Source organism: Aotus nancymaae, unplaced genomic scaffold (genome assembly GCF_030222135.1).
Source record: "Aotus nancymaae isolate 86718 unplaced genomic scaffold, 86718_ANA_hifiasm-v0.15.2.pri h1tg000015l_0, whole genome shotgun sequence".
Classification (NCBI taxonomy): domain Eukaryota; kingdom Metazoa; phylum Chordata; class Mammalia; order Primates; family Aotidae; genus Aotus; species Aotus nancymaae.
Window position 1 is genome coordinate 5,317,999 of NW_026988426.1, and position 22,899 is coordinate 5,340,897.

Consider the following 22,899-nt stretch of genomic DNA (forward strand, 5'->3'; position numbering starts at 1 on the left):
AGTGTTGGTTTGCATCCTGGAAGAGCTGTTTTCATGCTGTATAGCAAGCTTCTCCCCTCACCACCAAACAGGCGTTTTTCTAGACAAGAGAGGGGCAAGAAAGGGCGGCCCCATAGCAGGCCATAGCCTAACAGGGCCAGCGGCTGAAGATGACTAAGCCTTAGGATGGGGGGTCAGTGATCACACCACACCCTCACCACACCCTGTGGGGTCTACCCAGAGGAGAAATCACAGAGGAGCCTGAAGAGTAAAGGCCTGAGATGCCTTTCCCAAGGGAGAGGCACGTTCCCTGGTCCTGAGAGCCCTGGGAGTCAGCATCTCTCCCGAACTCTTCTCTCCCTACCATGCTGGGCACCTTCCCTGTATAGGTATTAGATCGACTGTCAAGTATAGGTCAGTGAGTGTGTCCACAAAATAGAAAACTCCCAGTTATGCCTGACTATAAAATCACAGTGAGCCCCCTTGTATTTCTGGAGGGAGATGTCATCAGTCCAATCTTCCCAAATATGTCAGTTGAGTCATTCATTCAGTTATTCAGTGCGTTAATGAAACAATATCAATTTATTTGAGCAGAGAGCTGTCACAGAAATGGAATACTTGCAATGTTGAGTTTGCTCCATTCTCCAAAGAAGAAGAGGGCTTGTCACAGATGCAGCCCTGGGTTCCTGGTGCCTTCCAGCTATGGCTCCACCTGGCTTACTCCTGCTCCCTAGGCCTGCACAGAGCTCCCACAGGATGTTTTAAATACCACCATGGCTGTTACCAGGAAATGGTTGCACATTGCTCATATTATAAAATAGATTGATAGGCCGGGCCTGGTGGCTCACGCCTATAATCCCAGCACTTTGTGAGGCTGAGGTGGGCAGATCGCCTGAGGTCAAGAGTTTGAGACCAGCCTGACCAACATGGAGAAACCCTGTCTCTACTAAAAATACAAAATTAGCTGGGTATAGTGGCCTGTAATCTCAGCGACTCAGGAGGCTAAGGCAGGAGAATCACTTATACCTGGGAGGCAGAGATTGCGGTGAGCTGAGATTGTGCCATTGCACTCCAGCCTGGGCAACAAGAGTGAAACTCTTTCTCGAAAACAAACAAACAAACAAAATTGATAAACCCTGAATAAACTATGAGCTAAAGGGGGCATTAACATAAAAAAAGGTAAATTTATAATGTATCTGACTTTATTTAGAATAAAATAAGAATACCAAACACACTGTATGCCCAAGATGTCAGTACTAGGTCCTAAAACCTCTGTCGCTGTCTGTAAAAAGAGAGGCCATTTCCACAGCAACATATATGTTCCACTTCTGTAATCTTTAACTGCTTCCTGTGGGTCACTCTTTGAAACTGTAAGTGCCCAATTCTCCCTATAGACCTACAAATCTCAGCTGTTTTCCTAAGATGTGGCAGGATGTGCATCTAGTTACTGGAGAGTCAACTGTGCCCTTGAAGAACGAGGGAAACTTGGGGATTGCAGCAACTCAGACACCTACTGGGCTTTGAATGTGGCTGAATTTCTTACGTGGAGACAGGGAAGTGAGGTGGCTAAAGCAGAGAAAATGGCAGAGTTCAGGATAAAAATTTCAGCAAATTCCAATTCTCCAGGACAACATCAGTCCTGGAGTTGGAAAGTTTTCAAGAATTGAAAAAGAAACCTCTTACCCATCATCTATTTTGAGGTAGATGCAACTCCTTTTCTAACCTTACATCTTATGTTTTGAGATGCTCTTAGGAATTCCCCTTTCATTAAAAACAAAGCCATTCCATGGCTTATTTTCTCCTTCATTTTTTTTCCCTCTATAGGATTTTACACTATGCTGTTTGTTATTACTCCTTATGTGGTCTCTCTTGGTTTTTAAGGCCTCATTTGTCGTTAGAATATATCATAATATATCATAACATGTCAAAGAATCTGTTAAACTGCACTTGAAAACTGTAAACATCACTGATATGTGGCTCCAAGTGTTCTGCTCTGTGTTCCTTGCATGTTTTTAGCACTCCTGCACACTGCACCATTCCTAAGCACCTAGGAGCTGCTATCTCCATTGAGGGGAGACTTTTTTCAGAAAAAGAGTAGTGGTTTTATTCTCTCTCCAATCCCTCTCCCTCTCCATTGGGTTCACTTTACCATTCAGCTCTGACAACCCCTTCACCTCCCTATCTCCTCCCTGCCTCCCTGCATCTCAAAAAAGTTCACTGCTGGGGAGGGTAAGTGTCAGATGTCAGTAGAGCCAGGGAAGGCAAAAAGTCAAAACTGCTGGACATCTGTTGGGGGGAAATAGTGGAGTGACAGCGGCGGGTGGGGAGTTGGGGAGAGATAGCATGGGGAGAAATGCCACATATAGGTGAAGGGGAGGAAGGCAGCAAATCACACCGCCATGTATGCACCTATGCAACAATCTTGCATGTTCTTCACATGTACCCCAAAACCTAAAATGCAATTAAAAAAAAAACAAACTGCTGGACCTGGGAAGGCCTTGCCAGTCAGAGGTGGGGAGGTTCCCAGAGTAGGCTGTGAAAGCTCCATTCTGATGAGCTAACAAGGTGGGGAAACTGAAGTCCTGGAGCATCTGGGCACCTGAGAATCCCCAGGTGGGAGGAGGAGCTGAGACAGAGAACCAGCACAGACCACAGAGTGGTCCAAGAGGGGTCCCTGGGAGTTTGTTATTCCATCATTAAACATGTCCAGAATCTGAATCATCCACATCTTGAAATGAAGATCAATAACCCAGTTATAATTTTTTTGATGAAAATAAGTGAACTAAAACTATTTTCTTTCCAGAGTGATATCTGTTGTACCAAAGTTTCTAATTAAACACAAATTCAGTTAAAAACTAAAAACTACCCTTCTATAAGTTATAAATCTCAAAAAAAAAAATGTAATAACTGACAAAACAAAGCTTCAGTTGCAAGAACAATTCCTATTCTTGATCAAAATCTTCCCAACAAGTGAACAGAATATGAACTATGAACAGAAAAACAGTGAGACTGATACAGCTGATTCTGTGAGGGCTCTATGTGATTTCTGTCTAGCCATATGTATCAGTCCATTTTCACACTGCAATAAAGAAATACTAGAGACTGGGTAATTTATAAAGGAAAGAGGTTTAACTGACTCACAGTTACACATGGCTTGGGAGGCCTCAGGAAGCTTACAATGATGGTGGAAGGGAAAGGAGAAGCAAGGGCCTTCTTCACATGGCAGCAGGAGAGAGTAGAGAAAGCAAAGAGGGAAGAGCCCCTTATAAAACCATCAGATCTTGTGAGAACTCACTATCATGAGAAAAACATGAGGGAAATTTCCCCCATGATCCAATCACCTCCCATCAGGTCCCTCCCTTGACACATGGAGATTACAATTTGAGATGAGATTGGGTAGGGACACGGAGCCAAACCATATCACCATACATGATGCAATCTGCTAGGACAAAGACAAATCCACTTGCTTCTTTTGATACAAAATCTATATCTCAATATTAATTAAAACATAGTAGTGTCTATAAAAATAAATAACATTGCTAGAGAAAGTCTCTTCGGGGTTCTTGTGCAAAAGATGATACAAGATTGTCTGAAAAGAACAAAAGTCAGAAGAAAAAATCTGGAATGCATTTGCACATAAAATATTATCCTCTGCATTCTCTTCTTGACTACTATAAAGATACATTTCCAACAGCTGGAAATGTTTATAAAAAAAAATAGAGTCTCAAATCAGCAGTTTTGCCACAGGTTTCCTTTTTTTTTTTTTTTTAAAGGAGTATTCTTGGCCAGGTGTGGTGGCTCATGCCTGTAATCTCAGCACCTTGGGAGGCCAAGATGGGCAGATCACTTTAGGTCAAGAGTTCACTGGCCAACATGGTGAAACCCCATCTCTTCTAAAAATACAAAATTAACCAGTCATGGTGGCAGGCACCTGTAATCCCAGCTACTTGGGAGGCTGAGGCAGGAGAATCACTTGTACCCAGGAGGCATAGATTGCAGTGAGCCAAGATCATGCCACTGCACTCCAGTCTAGGTGACAGAGTGAGACTCCATTTCAAAAAAAAAAAAAGAGTATTCTTTGAAAAATTATAAAAATGATATTTCTATTTTGATTAAATTGCCTTCATTTTTATATTACATTTAGTCTGTTTTCTGAATAAAATCCTGGAAGATTAGTTTAGCTGGGTATAAAATTTGAAGTTGACAATTATTTTCTTTTAGCTCCTTCAAGATTATTATACCACTGTCTTCTGGCCTCTGTTGTTCTTGAGCAGTCACTTCAGTCAAATGGCCTTACCTTTGTGATTATCTGCCTTTCACTCCAACTGTTTTTAAGATTTTCTCTTTGGCATTTTACAGTTGTACCAAATACATTTTGGTATGAATTTAGTTTTATTTACTCCACTAAGGATTTGTGTTTCTTCAGTCTTGTAAATAATGCTTTCCATCAACCTTGGAATTTCTCCGCTATTATCTTTGTATATTTTGTCACTCTCATTTTCTTCCTCTTTCATTCCCTTTTGAGTCTGATTAGCTATGTGGTAGATCTTCTCAATCTGTTCTTCATGTCTTTTAATCTGTCTGTCATATTTTCAATCTTACGTCTTTATGTTGTTTTTAGAGTTATTTACTTAAATCTAGCTTCTAATTTGGTAATTCTCTTTTTGGACCAGCCTGACCAACATGAAGAAACTGTGTCTAAACTGCTTTCATTTTCAATGATTGTGTCCCATTTGTTTTTTTCTTTAAAAAAATCTGCTTTAAGAAATGGTATCTTAATCTTTCTTACTAAGACTTTAATCATTTTAAACGTAGTCATATATTTTATCTCAGACTTGTATGCATTTTAATGCAATCAAAGCCCTCTATCTTTCTTTCTTGCTTTTTTAAAAGCTGGTCATTTTTAGTCATGGCAAATTATTGCCTGTGTGCTTGACAATTGTGATTCATCTTTAAAAAGGCTTAATTTTCATTTTGGATAATTTGGTGTTGGCAATATCTCTCTAGAGAGCAGTCATTTTTTTCTTCTTTTGGTTGCCCAGATGGTCTGGCCTGAAACCATGTTTCTTTAGTTTTTTGTGTATTTCTTTTTATTTTATTTTTGGAGGAGAGTAAATCCTTTATTGGAGTATAATATGTAACTATTTCAGGAAGGGTTGATCACTCTTTTCCCTGAGGGTAAGAAGATACTATACACACATTTTCAAGGCCTTCCAACCATAGGCAAAGTGTGCAATCTATGAGCCATACTTACTATTTTTTTTTAGAGACAGGATCTTGCTCTGTCACCCAGGCTGGAGTGCAGGGGTGTGATCATAGCTCATGGCAGGCTAGACCTCCTGGGCTGAAGTGGTCCTCCTCCCTCAGCCTCCCAAGTAGCTAGGACTACAGGCATGTGCCACCATGCCTAGCTAATTTTCTGTAGTTTTAATTTTTATTTTGTAGAGATGGGGTCTTGCTATGTTCCCCAGGCTGGTCTCAAACTCCTGATAATCCTCCTGCCTCTGCCTCCCTAACTGTTGGGATTGCAGGTATGAATCATGGCCCCCAGCCCATACTTATTTTAATGACATTTTATCTGTATAAAATTAATCACAGGAAGGCTGAGCTTTTTTTTTTTTTTTTTTTTTAAAAAGCCTTATTATGAGATGATTGATATATCATAAAATTCCCCTAAATTGTACAATTCAATGTTTTTTAGCAAATTCCGAGCTGTGTAACCATCATCATAATGAACTCTGGAACATCTCATCATCCCCAAAGGAAGCTCCATTTACATTACCAATCACTTCCCATTCCTCTCAAATGCTCTCCCCTGGTCTAGGAAACCAGGAATTCACTTTCTGCGTCTCTAGATTTGCCTATTCCAGATGTTTCATACCAATAGAATCACACAATATGTAATCTCTTGTGACTGGTGTCTTTCACTTAGCCTAATATTTTCAAGGTTCATCCACACTGCTGCATGTATCAGAATTCCATCCGTTTTTATTGCTGAATCATCCATTGCACACATAGACCACATTTTATTTATCCATTTGTCAACTGACAGACATTTGGGTTGTTTCCACTTTTTGGCTACTGTGAATAAAGCTGCTATGAACATTCATGCACAAGATTTTGTGCAATCATATGATTTCTATTCTCTTGGGTATATACCTAGGAGTGGAATAGCTTTGTTGCATGGTGACTCCCTGCTCAACCTTTTGAGGAATGCCAACTGTTTCTCAATGTTTCTGCATCATTTTACATTCCTACCAGCAACATACAAGGGTTCCAATTTCTCTATGCCCACCAATACCTGTTATTGTCCACCTTTTCTTATTTTAGCCATCTTATTTTAGGAGTGTGAAGTGATATCTCGTTATGGCTTAGATTTGCCTTTCCCTGACAGTTAATGATGTTGAGCATCTTTTCAAGTGCTTGCTGGCCATTTGTAAATCTCCTTTGGAGAAATGTCTATGGCGATCCTTTGCCCAGTTTTTAATCAAGTCATTTGTCTTTTTGTTGTGAAGCTGTAAGGGGTCTTTATATATTCTAGCTATAAATCCCTTGTGAGATATATAATTTGCAAATATTTTCTTCCATTTGGGGAGTTTTTTCATTTCCTTTATAACATTCTTTGAAGCATGTTAAAAAGGTTTTCATTCTGATGAGGTCTAATGTATCTACTTTTTCTTTAGTTGCTTGTGCTTTTGGTTTCTGGAACCAAATGTCACGTTAATTTCTGTTCTGGGAGTTCCTGGGCCATTCATATAATGAAAATTCAAAACCTAATATCGAGTTGGGCACAGGACTCAGAGTGACTTTTCATTCTCTACTCTGTCTCCAGGTAGACATATGGTCAAACCTCTACAGGCAGAGAGTTTCAGTCTTTCCTAGGAAGGAGGGAATGGCCTTCAAGAGCCACGTCTGAAGTGCAGGAGTTTAGGCCCTAACTCTCACCTTACACAGATTCATAGCTGACTCTCCTGTTCCTGCATGGCCATCAAATCCCAGGTCCTGAAACCACCAGGAAAGAACCAGCCTGATCCCCACCCCACGCAGGGCAGTTGTGACACCAGCCCAGGACTTCCTGCTGAACTCTTTCTAGTGAGGATTTTCTGTTTTTCTTATGAATGCGTTGATGAATTTACTTATTAACTTATTTACTTATTTTTCTGAGGCACAATCCTGCTCTGTTGGTCAGACTAGAGTGCAGTGGCATGATCACAGCTCACTGCGGCCTCAAACTCCCAGGCCCAAGTCATCTTCCCACCTCAGCCTCCCAAGTAGCTGGGACTATAATAACTTACCCAGGGCTAGCATCACTGACTCCTTTTTTTTTTTTTTTTTTTGAGATGGAGTTTTGCTCCTTACCCAGGCTGGAGTGTAATGGCTGATCTCGGCTCACCACCACTGACTCCATCTTAGCTGTAAACTCCAACCTGCCTTCCCCCTTCCTACCACAGCCCCTCTGAGTGCATAACTGGGTCATACTGCACTTAGAAGCATTGAAGCTACTGTTCCTAACACTTGTAACCATTGTAACTGCATCCTGCTTGACATACCTCCCCCATGCTATTGTAAGAAAAAAGTTTCCCTTTGATCATTGTGTAGAAGGAGCCTGATTGCCCCCCTTCTTGGTAATTGTATGAAAACCACCTGTGTCCACAGCCCCTTCCTCTAACCTGCTTTTCTGCTTCTATAAAATTCTGCTTCAGCTAGGCTCCTCCTCCCTTACCTCAATGAAGGTATAAAAGTTAATCAAGCCCCTTCCTTAGGACCAAGAGAATTTTGAGCATTACCCGTCTCTCGGTCACCGGCAAATCAATAAAGGACTCTTAATTTGGAACTCAGAGCATGGTGTGTTCCTTCTAACTCGTTCGGTTACAACAGGACTACAGGTGCATGCCTGGCTAATTTTGTATTTTTTGTAGAGATGGGGTCTCACTATGTTGCTCAGCCTGGCTAATTTTGTATTTTTTGTAGAGATAGGGTCTCACTATGTTGCTCAGCCTGGCTAATTTTGTATTTTTTGTAGAGATAGGGTCTCACTATGTTGCTCAGCCTGGCTAATTTTGTATTTTTTGTAGAGATGGGGTCTCACTATGTTGCTCAGGCTGGTCTTGAACTCCTGGACTCAAGCGATCCTCCTGACTCAGCTTCCCAAAGTGCTGGGATTATGAGTGTGAGCCACCGTGCCCAGCCAATACATTTAAGATTTCAAAAACTTATATTTAGCCATAACTTTTTGTTGGTTATAGCAGAAGTTTTAATTTTGAAAAAATATTTTCATGGCCTGCCTTTTACTGGATTGAGAACTGTCCCTCTGAAGTTCTCAAGTTCTCTTCTTTGTCACAAACATTCAGACAGTGACGATAACAGAGCTTTTCAAAATCCGTGTGATCATGATCCCAGGCTGAGTGTCGGTGTGTCTCCACCTTTCCTCTGGAACATAATTACAGCTGCAATCTAAAGGAGAGCCGAGGGACACCGGGCCCAACTCTGCTGCTTGGGTGGTTCCCTCCTTAAACACTGGTCCTCTAGAAGCATACTGGTTGTCACCACGGCTGCTCTTCCAGGGCTCCCATTAGTGGGCTCCAGGGTTCATACCACACCCTGAGAGCATTCCTACGTGGCAATGGCTCCGCTTTTCCCTACTACTGAGTAAGAGTCTTCCCATCTACCCTCACCTCCCGTCCTCTGAGAAGAGTAGGAAGAAATAAAACCACCAAGCGGCACAGGAGCTTTTGCCTGGAGCTGGTGACCAACAGCAGAAGAGCGTTGAGGAAACCCAGGGGTCTGTTTGTGACACATCCCACTGTGCATTACAGCAACATACATGGGCAGCAGCAGGTTCAGACCTGTCACTGGTGGGAGCCGGGGAATGAGCAAGAAAGGATGAGAGGAGCCTTTTTCCAGAGCTTCCCAGGCCGTTCCATGCCATAGCACATAGAGTGGGTGGAAGCTGCAGATAACTGGGCCCGCACTGGTGCCCTCAGGTTGTCAGGCACTGCTGGGCCCAAGCCCAGGGTGCAGGCTCCTTACCCTGGCCTGGCAGCCTCAAGGGTGGAGAGGTGGTGTGGGGCACACCTGCACCCATTGCAGTACCTCGCAGGGTTAAGATGAGCGTTAGGAAGAGATGAGGGGCTGGCACTTCCCGGGGCTCCAGGGCCCCCTTCCTCATTGCTGGGAGCTGATCTGCTTCCTCATTCCAGCCGTCCTCAGAGGCCGCCCTCCCACCTCGGCGCCACCTTCCATGTTTCCCTCTTGATCTTCGGAGCAGACAGGCCAGCCCTGGGAGGCCTGGGCACCCCAAGTGTCTGTACCTTTCTCCCTTTTAAACTCCTCCATCCTGAAGACTGCGGCCCCCAAAGCCACCTCCAGCCATGCCAACAGGCCCTGTGCCCCAGTGTCCTCCGCCTCCTCTTGCTGACTGCGTGAGGCTTTTCTCCGATGCCTGCCATGCACTTGCCTTCCTAGTTCATTCTTTTGTCCATTTCCCATCAAAGCCACTCTGAGTTCCAACTGTGTCTCCTAAGGCAGTTTCCAGAATCTAATAAGTTAATTAATTTTTCTATTGAAAACAACAACAGGGGAACTGTCTCTTTGCATGGCATCATAGCACAGGGACAGAAGCAGGGAGGCTCTGGGTAGGAGAGAGGGCAGGCACTGGGCATTTCTGAGGACTCTGGGGTGGAAACAGCTGTAGGTGGGCGCTGGCCACCTCTTGACTCCCCAGCTTCAAGGATGATTCTGTCCCCTGGGAGCCGCAAGGAAAGGAGGACTCACACTGGGCTCAGGAGCTGTCTCCAGGAAACAGAACCATGTCTACGACAGCGGAAACAATGGAGCCAAATATGCTCATTAACACAGAGAGTCGGTGAAGAGAGGAAAAGAGAGCAAATAAGAGGGTTTGACATCAATAAGCAAAACGGATCAATGCCCCCTGGGGGAAGGAGCCAGGGAGTCTTGTCCTTTTCCTCTGACCACTGGCCTGGTTCACCATCTCAACCCTGTAGGCCTCCTCTTCATCCCATGTCCAAACTAAGGTCAGGAATCTAAGTCGTATTTCCAACAGCCTATGTTAGTCCAGAATTAACAGCCCCTCCCTCTATCAAGCACATGCCGTGGCTTTCATCCAAGAAGCCTGGGCAGAGGTACAGCTGGTTCATTCCTTCTCCAGACAGAACCTCAGTAATTCAGATCAGACTAAAGGGACCAGGGGCAGGTGACAGTGAGTCCTTAATGAGCGGTAACTGCTCTCCTTCCCTGGGTTTCTAAAAATTCAAGGGAGGCAAGAAAAGCTCCTCCAACCCACAGTTGGCCAGTGGAAGTTAGTCCACAAAGCCTAAAAAATTAGGTGGCCCTACTTTCAGCATTAGCACAGTGCAGCAGAGGTCTACTCAAGGTTGGCCAAAAACACTTCTCCATTTCTTTCTTGCAACTGGCAGAACCCCATGACTGAACCCAAAGAAGATGAACAGAGTGATGTTCCACTTCTGAGTAGGTTTGAAGGGGCCCATTCTTTGCCTTCTTTTCCCTGCTGGCAGCTGGGTGCAGAAGGAGATTAGTCCCACAGAACAGTAAAGCCTGGGTCCCTGAATCACCCATGGAAGAGACCCACTCACCAAATAAGAACACCCACCTCAGACCCCAATATAAGTGGGAAATCAACTCCTATTATGTTCAAGCAATTAAACTTTTGGAGGTCTAGTTATTACTACAGGCTGGATTACTTACTATACTACCCCTATTAATTTGTGACAAGAAGGTCCTGAATCCCTTGTATTTTAAAGATTCCCCATCGGATCTTTACACACGCTTGCTTTTCGTCATCGGTAGTGAAAACGATCCCTAATTTATAAAACAGTAATGTGAGTCGATTTCCACTGGTGGTGGAAATCACCACCAGTCTCCAATGAATGGCTTGGGGCCCTAATGAAGTCGGATGGAAATTCCTGCCGAGTTTTGGCCTAATCATGGATTAGGAAAGCTCCAAGACAGACACAAGTGCGATAGGCCAATGAGACACCACTGGGCTGGGATATGGAGGCTCAGGGGCACTCAGCCCTATCTCTAATAAGGTGTCTTCAGGACAGGAATCACCTTTCCCTCACCTGACTCCCGCGTCCGGCCCCGCACCACCTCGCTCCATGGCCCGGCCCCGACGGCATTGAAGGCCTGCATCTGCAGCTCGTATTCCATCCATTCCTCCAGCTCCTCGATGGTGAACTCCCTCTCCAGCCGGTCACTGACGACTTGGGCCAGTGCTGAAGACTGGACGTCTGAGCGCCAATACTTAATCCTGTAGCCCACGGACTCAGGGTTCCCGTTGTACTGAGAATCGGGCAGGGGCTAGGAATGAACGAGGGGGCGTGATGAGCTGACATTTCAGAACTGCCACCCTCACGGGTGAGGCCAACTCCATGGAAGAGGCTTTCCTGGGGTAAATAGTCTTAGAACATCTACTTAATTTTTCCCTGAAACTTTTCTTCTGTGAATTAAATGAAACCCTGTCAGTAACTTTGGCTGCATATAATTTCTTTTAATACATTTTGGCTTAATTTTGTGGGCAAATGTTCTGATTAAATATCAGGCTGACTCTCTTACAAATACTGAGTATTGGTTCCATGTTGACCTAGCTTAAGGACTTAGAGGTCCGGCCCACGGCACCATCAGCTTTCCTGCCCCAAAGAATAGTCCTCAGTTCCAAGAAGAGAGTAAACAATGCTACTAATTAATCGGATCTCCTGGGCTGGCCTGAGATCCAACACTAATTGTAAAATGCAATACTTTTTGGTTTAACGATGAGATTAGTTTTCACTAGGACAAAGGCATGACTAAGAAACTCATAAGCCCTGGATTTTGTGGGCCCCTGCTAACTCAGGACCCGTGAGCCTCTAGCCTCCCTTGTCACTCCCACTCACCACCCAGCGAAGCCGAAGACTGGTCTCACTGGCAGTCCGGACTGTGACGCTGGCTGGAGCCACATCGGGTGGGGCCTGCAGGGTCTGGATGACGCGGGAAGACTGACTGTAGGGGCTGGGCCCAACAATGTTCACTTGCTTCATTCGAAATCTAAAGGCAAAACCACTGATGAGAGTTATGGCAAAGCAAAAGTCAGAAGGAAAAAAAAAAAACAAAATCACAAGGCCCTGACCATTTCTCAAGGGAAGGCTCAGAAAAGTGTCTACCCATATCATAAAGGCCATTGCTTAAGAACACCCTCTTTTCACTTGGTTTCATTAAAAGTGCAAATTGCGGCTGGGGGCAGTGGCTTACACCTATACTTAGAGAGACCAAGGCGGGCAGCAGTGGGGGATCACCTGAGGTCAGAGTAGCCAGGCCAACATGGCGAAATCCTGTCTCTACTAAAAATACAAAAATTAGCTGGGCATGGCCGCACATGCCTGTAATCCCAGCTACTCAGGAGGCTGAGGCAGGAAAATCACCTGAACCTGGGAGGCAGAGGTTGCAGTGAGCCAAGATCATGCCACTGTACTCCAGTCTGGGTGACAGAGTAAGACTCTGTCTCACAAAAAAAAAAAAAAAAAAAGCAAATTGCATATGTGACCTTTTTTTTCCCTAAAAGCCTTCAAAGAATGGTACAGGTACATCAATTGCAATGTAACAATTTTATATCTGCAAGTGAAACGTAGTTGGATGGGTTGGGTGTCCAGAAATCGATATTACCAGTTGCCATCGGCTGATTCAAATTTAAGATAACCTCAAGGGGTTAAAGAGCAAGTAGCTATGGTACCAGAATTAGAATGTCGGGATGTTACTACCAATTGGCAGTTTTAAAGTCCAGCCTTTTAAATGACCAATGACACCCTGTACCTCTTTTTCTGTTGGTTCAGGAGAAGAACAAGGGGCCCCAGAACCTATTGTGAAAGGAAAATATCTTGGGTCCCCAAAATCATGAAGCTAAAAAAAAAAAAACTCAAGCTGGAAACTGCTTAAGGCAAATCTGCTTCTCTCTATTCAAAGTTATCTCTGCTCACTGAGATAAATGCATATCTGATTGCCTCCTTTGGAAAGGCTCATCAGAAACCCAGAAGAATGCAACCATTTGTCTCTCACCTATCTGTTCCCTGGAAGCCCCCTCCCTGCTTTGAGTCTCCCTGCCTTTGCTTGTCCCACTTTTCAAGACTGAACCAATGTCCTTCTTGCTTATGTTGATTGATGTCTCACATCTCTCCAAAATGTATAAAACCAAGCTGTGCCCTGACTACCTTGTGTACATGTTGGCAGGACTTCCTGAAGCTGTGTCACAGGCACGTCCTCAACTGTGGCAAAATAAACTTTTTTTTTTTTTTGGAGACAGAGTCTCGCTCTGTTTCCCAAGCTGGAGTGCAGTAGCACAATCTTGGCTCACTGCAGCTTCTGCCTCCTGGGTTCAAGTGATTCTCTTGCCTCAGCCTCTTGAGTAGCTGGGACTACAGGTGCATGTTACCACGCCCAGCTAATTTTTGTATTTTTAGTAGAGACAGTGTTTCACCATGTTGGCCAGGATGGTCTGGATCTCCTGACCTTGTGATCTGCCCACCTCAGCCTTCCAAAGTGCTGGGATTACAGGAGTGAGCCACCGCGTCCAGCCAAAATAAACTTTCTAGAGTAATTGAGACCTGTTTCAAATTTTCAGGGTTCACACCACACTCTGTGATTCTAATCCAATAAGTAACTGTTAGACCTTCAGCAAATCAGATTATCTCCGTTTCCTTAACTACAAAATGAGGGGGAAGTCAAATGTTCTTTAAAACCTACAGGAATGCTTTCAGTTCTATCTCTTCTTTATTCATATATAAACAATTATTTAAATTCAGTTTACACACAAGAAAAAAATCCCAAGTTTGCATACATACACACATTTACTATAGCGGTTCCCCAAATGTACCTGAATTTCAGACAGGGACACTGATCTCTAATTATGGTTTCTGATCTTTGAAACAATTATATAGCTTCAGTTAATTTCACACATGGTAAATCTGGAATCCCAACAGCTCATTTTAACCTAAACGTTTTTCTTTAAAAACCAGTGTATTGTGTCTTGATTTGTCTGTTCTAAGCTTCTGAAGGATGTTAAAATGAATAGAAGCTAAATGGCATCTCTCATTGGTTCTTTTGTTTTTTTTGAAACTCTAACTTTGGTTTTGTTCTGGAAAAAAATTATTCACAAAGATGTAATTTCACCTTTTACTCCCTGAATTAGTAATTCCTATTCTTTCATTCTCCAATCTTACGAAATGTATCCATCCTGGCAGAACAATGACATAATCAAACTCAACATTTGGTGATAACTGGAAATTTCATCTCCTTCAGTGGTCTTACGGGAAGGGATCACAGCACTAACAGCTCATGATCACCCTGCCCTTTGTTAAGGCCAAGGATTTACTGTCCAGACCCGTTTCGGGGATCAAGAAGCTAAAGGTTAAATGGCATATTAAGTGCTTGATGAGTGAGACTAGCAGCTCCTGGGCCCTGCCTGGGAAGGGGAGCAGAAGGATCTTCCTCGGTCATCTGCTTTGTTTGCACACAGCATGCTAATAGTCCCAAGAGGTTGTGGAGTTTGGTAAAGTGCCACGTCTCCGCTGCCTGCGGTTCTTGGTTATTCGGCCTAATATAATAGTGGGCCATTTCTATGAGGTGTTTTGCCGGCTGGTCCTGATGGAAGGAACCTCATGAGTTTAACATATGCCTATCATCTCCCCTGTAATAACACCCAGCTATGCATCCTGCCTGCTCCTTAATGCTTTGATGTACTGTTATTGCCACTTAGAAACATCTCATTTACATATGTACAACTGGGTTTTACTACTGCCAACAGAAGCCACCTGTGTAGGCTGTCAGCGTTTCCTCCTGTAGCAGCTTACCACTGCTGTTCTCACCTGTAGTGAGTATAGGGTGTGAGGTTTGGGATCTCCAGCGTCTGGGCATCAGGCTCATTCTCTTCTTCATAGAGGGTGACCCATTCCTCCTCGTCGCCGATAGCTCCCACCTGTGCAGAGGGAGACACTGAGATGGGCTGGACACATCGTAGGGACTGAGGCTGCCTGGTAGACCACATGCACCCGCTGGTACCTGGTGAGCTGGGCAGGGCCGCAAGGTGTCCCCACACCTGGGACAAGTTGAGTCCTGCACAATCTCTTCTTGTGCCTTGGAGATACAGGCTCTTGCTATGCCCACCATCAAGTCTGGGTGAGTTTTAGTCAAAAGCTCACAGTCAAGACTGGGCCACAGGACGACTGGTAGTGAAGGGTGAGCCCCCTGGGAACAAGCCTCTGAGGGCTTGGAGGCCATCAGTGATGGAGAGGACTTTCCACACCATTTCATCCTTCCTCCTGTTTGACAAGTGAGGGCTCAGAGAGAGCCTGGAGAGAAAGACTTGGCCAGGACGACAGTGAGCAGTGACAGAGTTGTGGGCACAGGCTGGGGGTCCAGCATCATTTCTACCACAGGCTGGCCAGGGGCTTAGTCTCTCCTGAGCCTACCCCAACCCCTTCTGCCTCAAACACACACCAAACAGACACCATTCTAGGCCATGGCATAAGAAAGGTCCTTAGACAGAGAAGGATGGGGCTTCTGCCCTGGAAGTCAGACTGGCAGGCACAGTCCCCTTAAGATTTAAAGAAACCTTAAGGGGTTTAAAGAAACCTTGTGGCAGCACTGATGAGGGAAGAGCCACTCCCTTCAACAGACACTTGCCTTTTCGGAGTCTGCTGGCAAGGCCCATGGGGTGCCGTCCAAGTTCCCCAGCTTCTGCCTCTCCTGAGTCTTTGCTCCTGCCCCATGGTCTGTCTTGTGCTGATTTTACTCCCTGTCTAGGAGCTCCACACCATCAGCCTGCTCAGTAGAATTTTCATTTCCCCTAATCTGACCCTGAGCCCCACCTCTCACTCATCCTTGTGCTTTTCAGAAACCCGAGTGCCAGCGCCGCTTCTACTGCTGCTGCACCAAGCTGACCACGTCCATCTCTCCCCTTTGACAGTGCCACATAAGCCACGCCAGGAAGGGACCATGGGGGAGACAGCCACGGCCTCGTGTTCACCAGGAGAGCCCTGGAGCTCTTCTTTGGAGATCTCTGCAGCCCCATCAAAAGCACACTCTGGTCTTGTGTGGCTGTGTGGCTCTGGGGGACTCAAGGGACACTGAGAAGGCTGGCTGCAAGCATGGAGAGCGTGTCAGGACAAATAGGTTGCCAGAGCGGGATCGGTCTGGGGCCTGGTGCATTTAACGCTTCATAAGTGGCTTAAATGACAGGATAGGAAACCAAGCTGGCAGGTGGCCAAGTCTTGGGAGGGTGGCAGGAAAATTCCAAATGACCTTGGTAAACTGGAAACATGGATGCAGAGGAGACTGCGTAAGCAGGCGTGCTGGTGGCTTGCTTCCTAGAGAAACTCGAAAGGCAAAGCTCAAAGCTCTCAGTGCTCTCAGCTGAAAACATCCACATGGTCAGTGGCTCCTCCAAACGTTACACACAGAGCCACCGCATGACCCAGCAATTCTGCTCCCAGGCACTGACTCAAGAGAACAGACAACAGGTGTCTTAACAGATACCTGCAGGCACATGCTCCTAGTGCACTAGTCACAACAGCCAAAAGCCACGAACAAAGCAAAATGCCGAGCACTGAGTGGGTACACAAAAGGACTCTGCACCATAGAACAGGATTCAGCCATAAAAAGGAACAAAGCACCCGCACCTGCTATCACATGGATGAATCTCAAAACATGATTGATGCAAAGTGAAGGAAGCCTGACTGAAGTCCACGCACCATGCGATTCCATTTTATGAAATGTCCAGGATCTGTCAATCCATTGAGACAGAAGGCAGGTTGGTGGCTGCCAGAGAATGGGGAGAGTAGTGGATGGGAAGTGACTGCTGTTGGGTATGAGGTCTCTTTGTGGCGTGATAAAGATGTTTTGGAATGAGACAGACATGCTGGTTGCACAGCATTGGGAATCTACTAAGTTGTGAATGGTACTCTTGAAAATGGTTACTTTTATGTGAGGTGAATTTCACCTCAATTAAAAAAAGAAACATTAAAATGAAATGTAGAATGACTCCAAAAACATTTGGTAGAGAACAAGCTGGAGGTCAGCATAGGTAATGAATAGCCTGGAAGTCAGCAAAACCACAGGGAGGTGTAATCAGGAAAAGACTCTGCAGCTTGTGCAGCCAGAGGGGAAGGGGGCAAGTCCCCTGGCACCAAAGTGGGCCAGCTCTTCGCACTGGGGTAGCCACTGAAACCTTCAAATCCTCACTTTGGAGACACAAGACACAAGAGTCATGTGGATAGATGAAGTTTCCACAAAACACTCATCTTGGAGAAGGGAGGGGTCTAGGTGAAGCTGGAGTTGGACTAGCTCTTGAGTTAGACAAGACCAAGGCCTCCCTATCCCCTTGTCAGGGCCAATGGCAGCCACTGCCTCCTTCCATCGCATCTGTGAAGAGGGAAGGGACCCGGGAGCAGAATGCTGAGATTGGAGCCACCCAATCCTAACACGCAAAACAGAACAAACTTCAGGACCCAGGGATCTGAGGGGAGCTCACTCAAGTCGGCTCGAGAGCTCTGGCCCCGGCACAGTGTCTAGTGGAGAGGGGCCATGCAATATTTATCTGTGCAATTGATGGGTGAATGGACCAACCAATAAGCCAGGAAGCTGGAGGATATTGTTCCAGCCTAAGTTACACTGAAAGAAGCTGAGGCCCAGAAAAAGAGTGACACATTCAAGGTCACCAAGTGTTTGTTATAGATCAGCACAGCTCACCACACCTTACAGGCCTCCAGTTAATGGAAAACATGCATCACGGCAGAGGGAAGGGCAAGCAACGAGCTGTTCAGGCTTCCGGGGGAGGCCCCTGGCTGCCCAGGCAGTGTCTCAGGGGAAGAGATGGGGGTGGTGGGCGGGCTGGGACTAGATACTAGGGAGTGGGGAGGACCGAGCTCAGCATTTTTTCAGTTGGATTTTACTGGGTGCAAAGGGCCTCCCTGTTGAATGCGGATCCTGTGGCATGGTTTAGCGGTTTCAGAGTCCTTGGTGACTTAGGTGGGGTCCTCCTAGTGAAACCAAGCCTTTGGGTATTAAACCAAAGCACTGGGCAATTTTGTGGAAAATAATTTTTTAAAAAAAGGAAGAAAATAAGAAAAAGGGATGACTTCAGTTTCAGGTCATCAATTCAGGACGTTTTATTTATCAATCAATCACACATAAGCGCTAAGGAAAGAGCTGGCAGTCAGGGCGCCCCTGGCTCACGTGCGTAGATCATGGCGCCAAGTGACCGGTGGGAGCTTTGCCCGGCAGCTTCCTGTCTTCCAGGTCCTTGGCTGATCTGTGCATGTGTGAGGGGGAAACAGATACCTGGCAGTTCACCTGACTCTTCAAGACCCCCAGCAGCTCTGCGGATGCTCATTCACCTTTGCTAAGCGATTCCCTGTCTCCTTCCTCTGGTCTGCCCCTGCTGTCCCATCCTTCCCACCCTGAATGTGTTTTGGGCTACCTGAGAGAGAAATAAAAGACTGAGGAATGTTGGTGTCCTGCAAGGGGACTCTGCCTGGAGCTCCCTGCCTTCCTCTGGCCTGGATCCCCAGCAGGTATGGGTTCAGTCTGTCTGGCTGCTTTCCTGGCTGCAGAAGCATTCACCTGAGGCCTGGGGGCTTCCTGATCCTGTGGGCTCTCTCATCCCGTCAGGCACTGGGCACTCAGGGGCATGCTCTTGGCCACAGGGGCTACTTCAGGGTCAGTGCTGGTCAGGGCAGCGACTCTGGGGTTTAGGGCTGTTCTACCCCTGTGACCAAGACGAACAGAAGAGAAGTGGTTAAGGGCTGGGAGGCTGCCTGGGAGAGAAAGGCATGCACTGCATTGAGAAACCAGGAGAGTGAGGGAAAACGCAGCAAGAGGCCTCCAGGCTCATCAGGTTTCTCTGAGAATGCTGGGCCTGCGGCTCCCTCTGCAGAGATGCTGGGAAATGGCTGCAAGGCCAGAAACAGGGGCCAGCGGGGCAGCTACATCCTCCCCGCCAGGAAAGCCCGAGGAGGGAAGCATTTTCTAGGGCCTGTGGCCATTCTCCATGAGGTGACCCCTTGCCTGCCTTCTGAGCAGGGAGTGTCTGGTTATCTACAGGGCTGTTGTTTTGCCAAACATAAAACAGTTTCAGGGCCAGGTTCAACAGATTGGGACACGGGCGGGCCACTGAAGGTGGCAGCCAAGGTCAAATTCCCTTGCCCTTCCTGCCCAGTGCCTGGTCTCCCTTTTTGAAAGATGTCGACTGGAACAGGTGCCAAATGATTGGCGAGCCCAGGCAGGTGCCACATGGCTCCATTAGACTCTGCCTGCACTTCCTCCAGCAGCCGTGGTTTGTCATTACCTGGAGGCATCACGCAGTCTCCAACACCTGTCCCCCGCACCGCTCTTTCCTCTGAGTGTGTCTGCTCCTTCCGCCCCTTCTCTCTGCAACTGGCTGACTCCTTTGGAAACTGGAGAGCGTCTGGGCCTTTGGGAAGCCTCTAAACAGCATCTCTCTCAGCCTCTCACTGCCCCTGCCAGGCTGCCAGAATCTATGTCCTTATTCTGTGCTTGCACATCCTCTTCAATGTACCCCCGGCACAGTACAGATGATCGTTGTCAAAGCGTTCATTTAAAAACACAATTCCTGGCCAGACGCTGTGGCTCACACCTGTAATCTCTGCACTTTGGGAGGCTGAGGCAAGTGGATCACTTGAGGTCAGGCATTCAAGACCAGCCTGGCCAACATGGTGAAACCTCTGTCTCTACTAAAAATACAAAGAAATTAGCTGAGCATGGTGGCAGGTGCCTGTAATCCCAACTACTCAGGAGGCTGAAGCAGGAGAATCACTTGAACTTGGGAGGCAGAGGTTGCTGTGAACTGAGATTGCACCACTGCACTCCAGTCTGGGTGACAGAATGAGACTCCATCTCAAAAGTATAAATAAATAAAAACACAACTCCTGGGAGACATAACAGGAGGAGCTCTTGACCCTGGGAGTTCAAAACCAGCCTGGGCAACATAGGAAGACTCCACCTCTACAAAATAATTTTAAAAAAAATTAGCCAGGCATGGTGGCATAGCCCATAGTTCCAGCCACTCAGGAAGCTGACGCAGGAGGATCATTAGAGCCCAGGATGTCAAGGCAGCAGTGAGTTGTGATCACACCACTGCGCTCCAGCCTGGATGACAGAGCGACATCCTGCCTCAAAAATAAATGAATAAAAAACCCACAATTCTTACACAGAGTGTGTTTGAAAGATTTGTTTGGCTCATTAATCAGGAAATAGCAGGATGTAAAACTGGTTCAGAGGGAAATATACATCAAAGTACGTAGAGTGAATGAAAGAAAGAATGCTCAAATAAGATAAAAAAGTTAGAAACAAAACTGGCTATGAGGGCAATATAACTGTGACCTCTGGCTTTGCAACTTACAATCTTCTACCAGGTAGCATCTAACTTCACAGAGTCTGGGGCAAATCAAAAAACAGTAAGTCAAACACAATTACCTTCCCTAATGTGATGACTCCTATCAGGTTTATTAAAGCAGGCTCTAGGCCAGGTTCAGTGGCTCACACCTATAATCCCAGCACTTTAGGAAGCCAAAATGGGAGACCTGCTTGAGTCCAGGAGTTCAAGACCAGCCTGGGCAACATGGCGAGATCCCATCTCTACAAAAAATACAAAGACTAGCTAGGTGTGGTGGTGTATGCCTGTATTCCCAGCTCCTCTGGAGGCTGAGGCAGGAGGACCGCTTGAGCTCTGGAGGTCTAGGCTGCAGTGAGCAGTGATTACACAACCACACTCCAGCACGGGCCACAGAGAGAGATCCCAACTCAAACACAAACAAGCAGGGCTCTAGTACTGCAGTCAGCAAACTCTAGCCCAGGGACTGAATCTGGCCCACTTCTTGTTTTTATAAATAAAGTTTTATTGCAACACAGCCACACTCACTGGTGTGTGTGGCTGATGGCTACTTTCATGCTTTCACAGCAGAACTGCAGAGCTGTAATGGAGAGCATCTGACCTGGAACGCCTAAAGTATTTACTATCCGGCCCTTTGTAGAAAAAGTGTGGCAAGCCCTGCTGGAGTGTACCACCCCCGTGGCACTGACTCCTTCTCCTTGGCTTCTGAGTCCTCGCACCACGCTGTGACATCACTTTGGCCTGCTTGTGGACTCGCCCAGAGGCAAGTCCAGGGTCTCACCCATCCCTGCACCTCCAGCATCTCTTCCAGGGTCCAGCCTCAACTTGGTGTTTGTTTAACCCATGAACAAATCTACAAATGAACATGTGAATGATGTAAAAATCAGTACTGAAAATGGGTTGCTTTACACAGAGCTCCAAAACAAATGATAATCAAAAATGTAACTTTACTTAGAGACCTCTAGGGGAGAAACAGAAATTTCTATAATCAAAGGTTTACATTTTTGTCTGAAGAGGCTAGGACTCTTTTTTGTGAGAGGCAGGAGTTCTTTAATCCTTGCTGGGCTCCTCTGCTCTCTCGTTAGATTTCAAGGCCATCAAGACAGAGTGTTCTAGAAGCAAGTAGGTGCTCACCAACTATGTGCTGACTTCTTTAAAGATAAAACAAATCAAAGCTCCGTCAGGAAGCTGGAATTTTGAAAGGCATTTCTGCTCTTTAACTTTTTTTTAAGGCTAATAAACAGCACTTTACAATACTTAGGACAAAGGCAGAAATGCCACCTGTTTCTAACGCCACCCAGCGGGGATGGCCCTTCAGGCCCATTAGGAACACCATCTGTCTGTTAAACCCACAGGGATGCTGCTGCCCACCACGCACCCACAGCTTTGCCTGCCCGCCCCCAGTTCTAGCCAGAGGTTTGGTGCCAGTAGGCCAGGAGACTGGGTCTGTTTGTGCACATAAGGTCGGGTCTCAGGGAAAACTGGTGGAAATCAGTGGGCCTGGCAGGACCCGTGGGGAGGCTCTGGTGGCCATGATGAGCTCAGCACTCCAGAGTCCAGGGTCAATGGCTGCTCAGAGGACAGTCATTAACCTCATCCCGAAGGTAATTCTGTGCATGGAGGGGAAGCAGACAAGGCGCAGCTGTGTGTGGGGAGGCGCGGAAGGATGCAAGGAGGCAGTCCCCTCCATTCAGAGCTAAGAAGATGCTCCAGATCCCCTTCCATGGAAACCTGCCAAGCCAGACCCACCCTGCCTGGCTGAAACTCTGGTGTCAGCAGGAAAACTTGCACGTCTAGCAACTTCTGCAGACACCGAGTACCTCTGCTTCTGAGGGCCGCTCCCCGAGCCCACCCCAGCCAGATGAAGCCTCCCAAGAGGAGGCAGCTGGGGGGGCCACTGCAGAGGGAGGGACAGATGGGGGCTTCCAGCAAAGGCACAGGAAATCAGGAAGGCCCAGTGAAGCCCAGAGGCCAGTTCCCCTAAACAAATCTGCAGAGTTTGCACACCTGATGAGCTGGCAGGCAACGTGACTCGACGCTGCACTATTTATCTTCACTCCCAAGGAGGTTTTAGGCTTTGATCCAGCCCAGCGCTGGATTCCCAGTCCTTCCCTTGGGACTTCTGTCTTTCTGAGGTGTCATTGTTTTGTTACTGCTTAATATTCTTTCGATCTTCAGAGGCAGAAGGGCTGTGGACTGATGAGGTTTTTTCCCTGCTCCTGAGCTCCATGCTTGGGCTCCCGGGGCGCTGGCTCCCTCACTCTGCCTCCACTCCCCATCTAGCCCCTTCTCTGCCCCAGCAGCCTCAAATGGAGCCTCTCTTGAGCTTCTCCTTGCCTCCTCTTTCCTCCTCTTTCTCTTGCAAGGTCTCCTTCCTGGAGCCCTTCCTGTCCCTCCACAAGGAGACAGAGACCTGGGTGTGGGGCCCCCTTCCTGCTGACCACAGGCAGACGCTTCTGAGCACCAGCAGCTCACACATGTCAGCCTCACCCCAGAACCTCGAT

At 46.6% G+C, this 22,899-nt stretch overlaps 1 protein-coding gene across 1 annotated transcript in view; it reads right to left on the reverse strand.

Moving 5' to 3' along the window:
• The window catches only part of SDK1 (sidekick cell adhesion molecule 1), a 652,070-nt gene that overhangs the window by 136,515 nt on the left and 492,656 nt on the right, over positions 1 to 22,899 (reverse strand). Inside the window, exons 22-24 of the mRNA XM_021675988.2 lie at positions 14,853 to 14,962; positions 11,892 to 12,042; positions 11,082 to 11,319 (exon numbers count right to left, since the gene is read on the reverse strand). Of these exons, the coding sequence (XP_021531663.2) occupies positions 11,082 to 11,319; positions 11,892 to 12,042; positions 14,853 to 14,962 (499 nt within the window). The remainder of the gene's footprint in view (positions 1 to 11,081; positions 11,320 to 11,891; positions 12,043 to 14,852; positions 14,963 to 22,899) is intronic.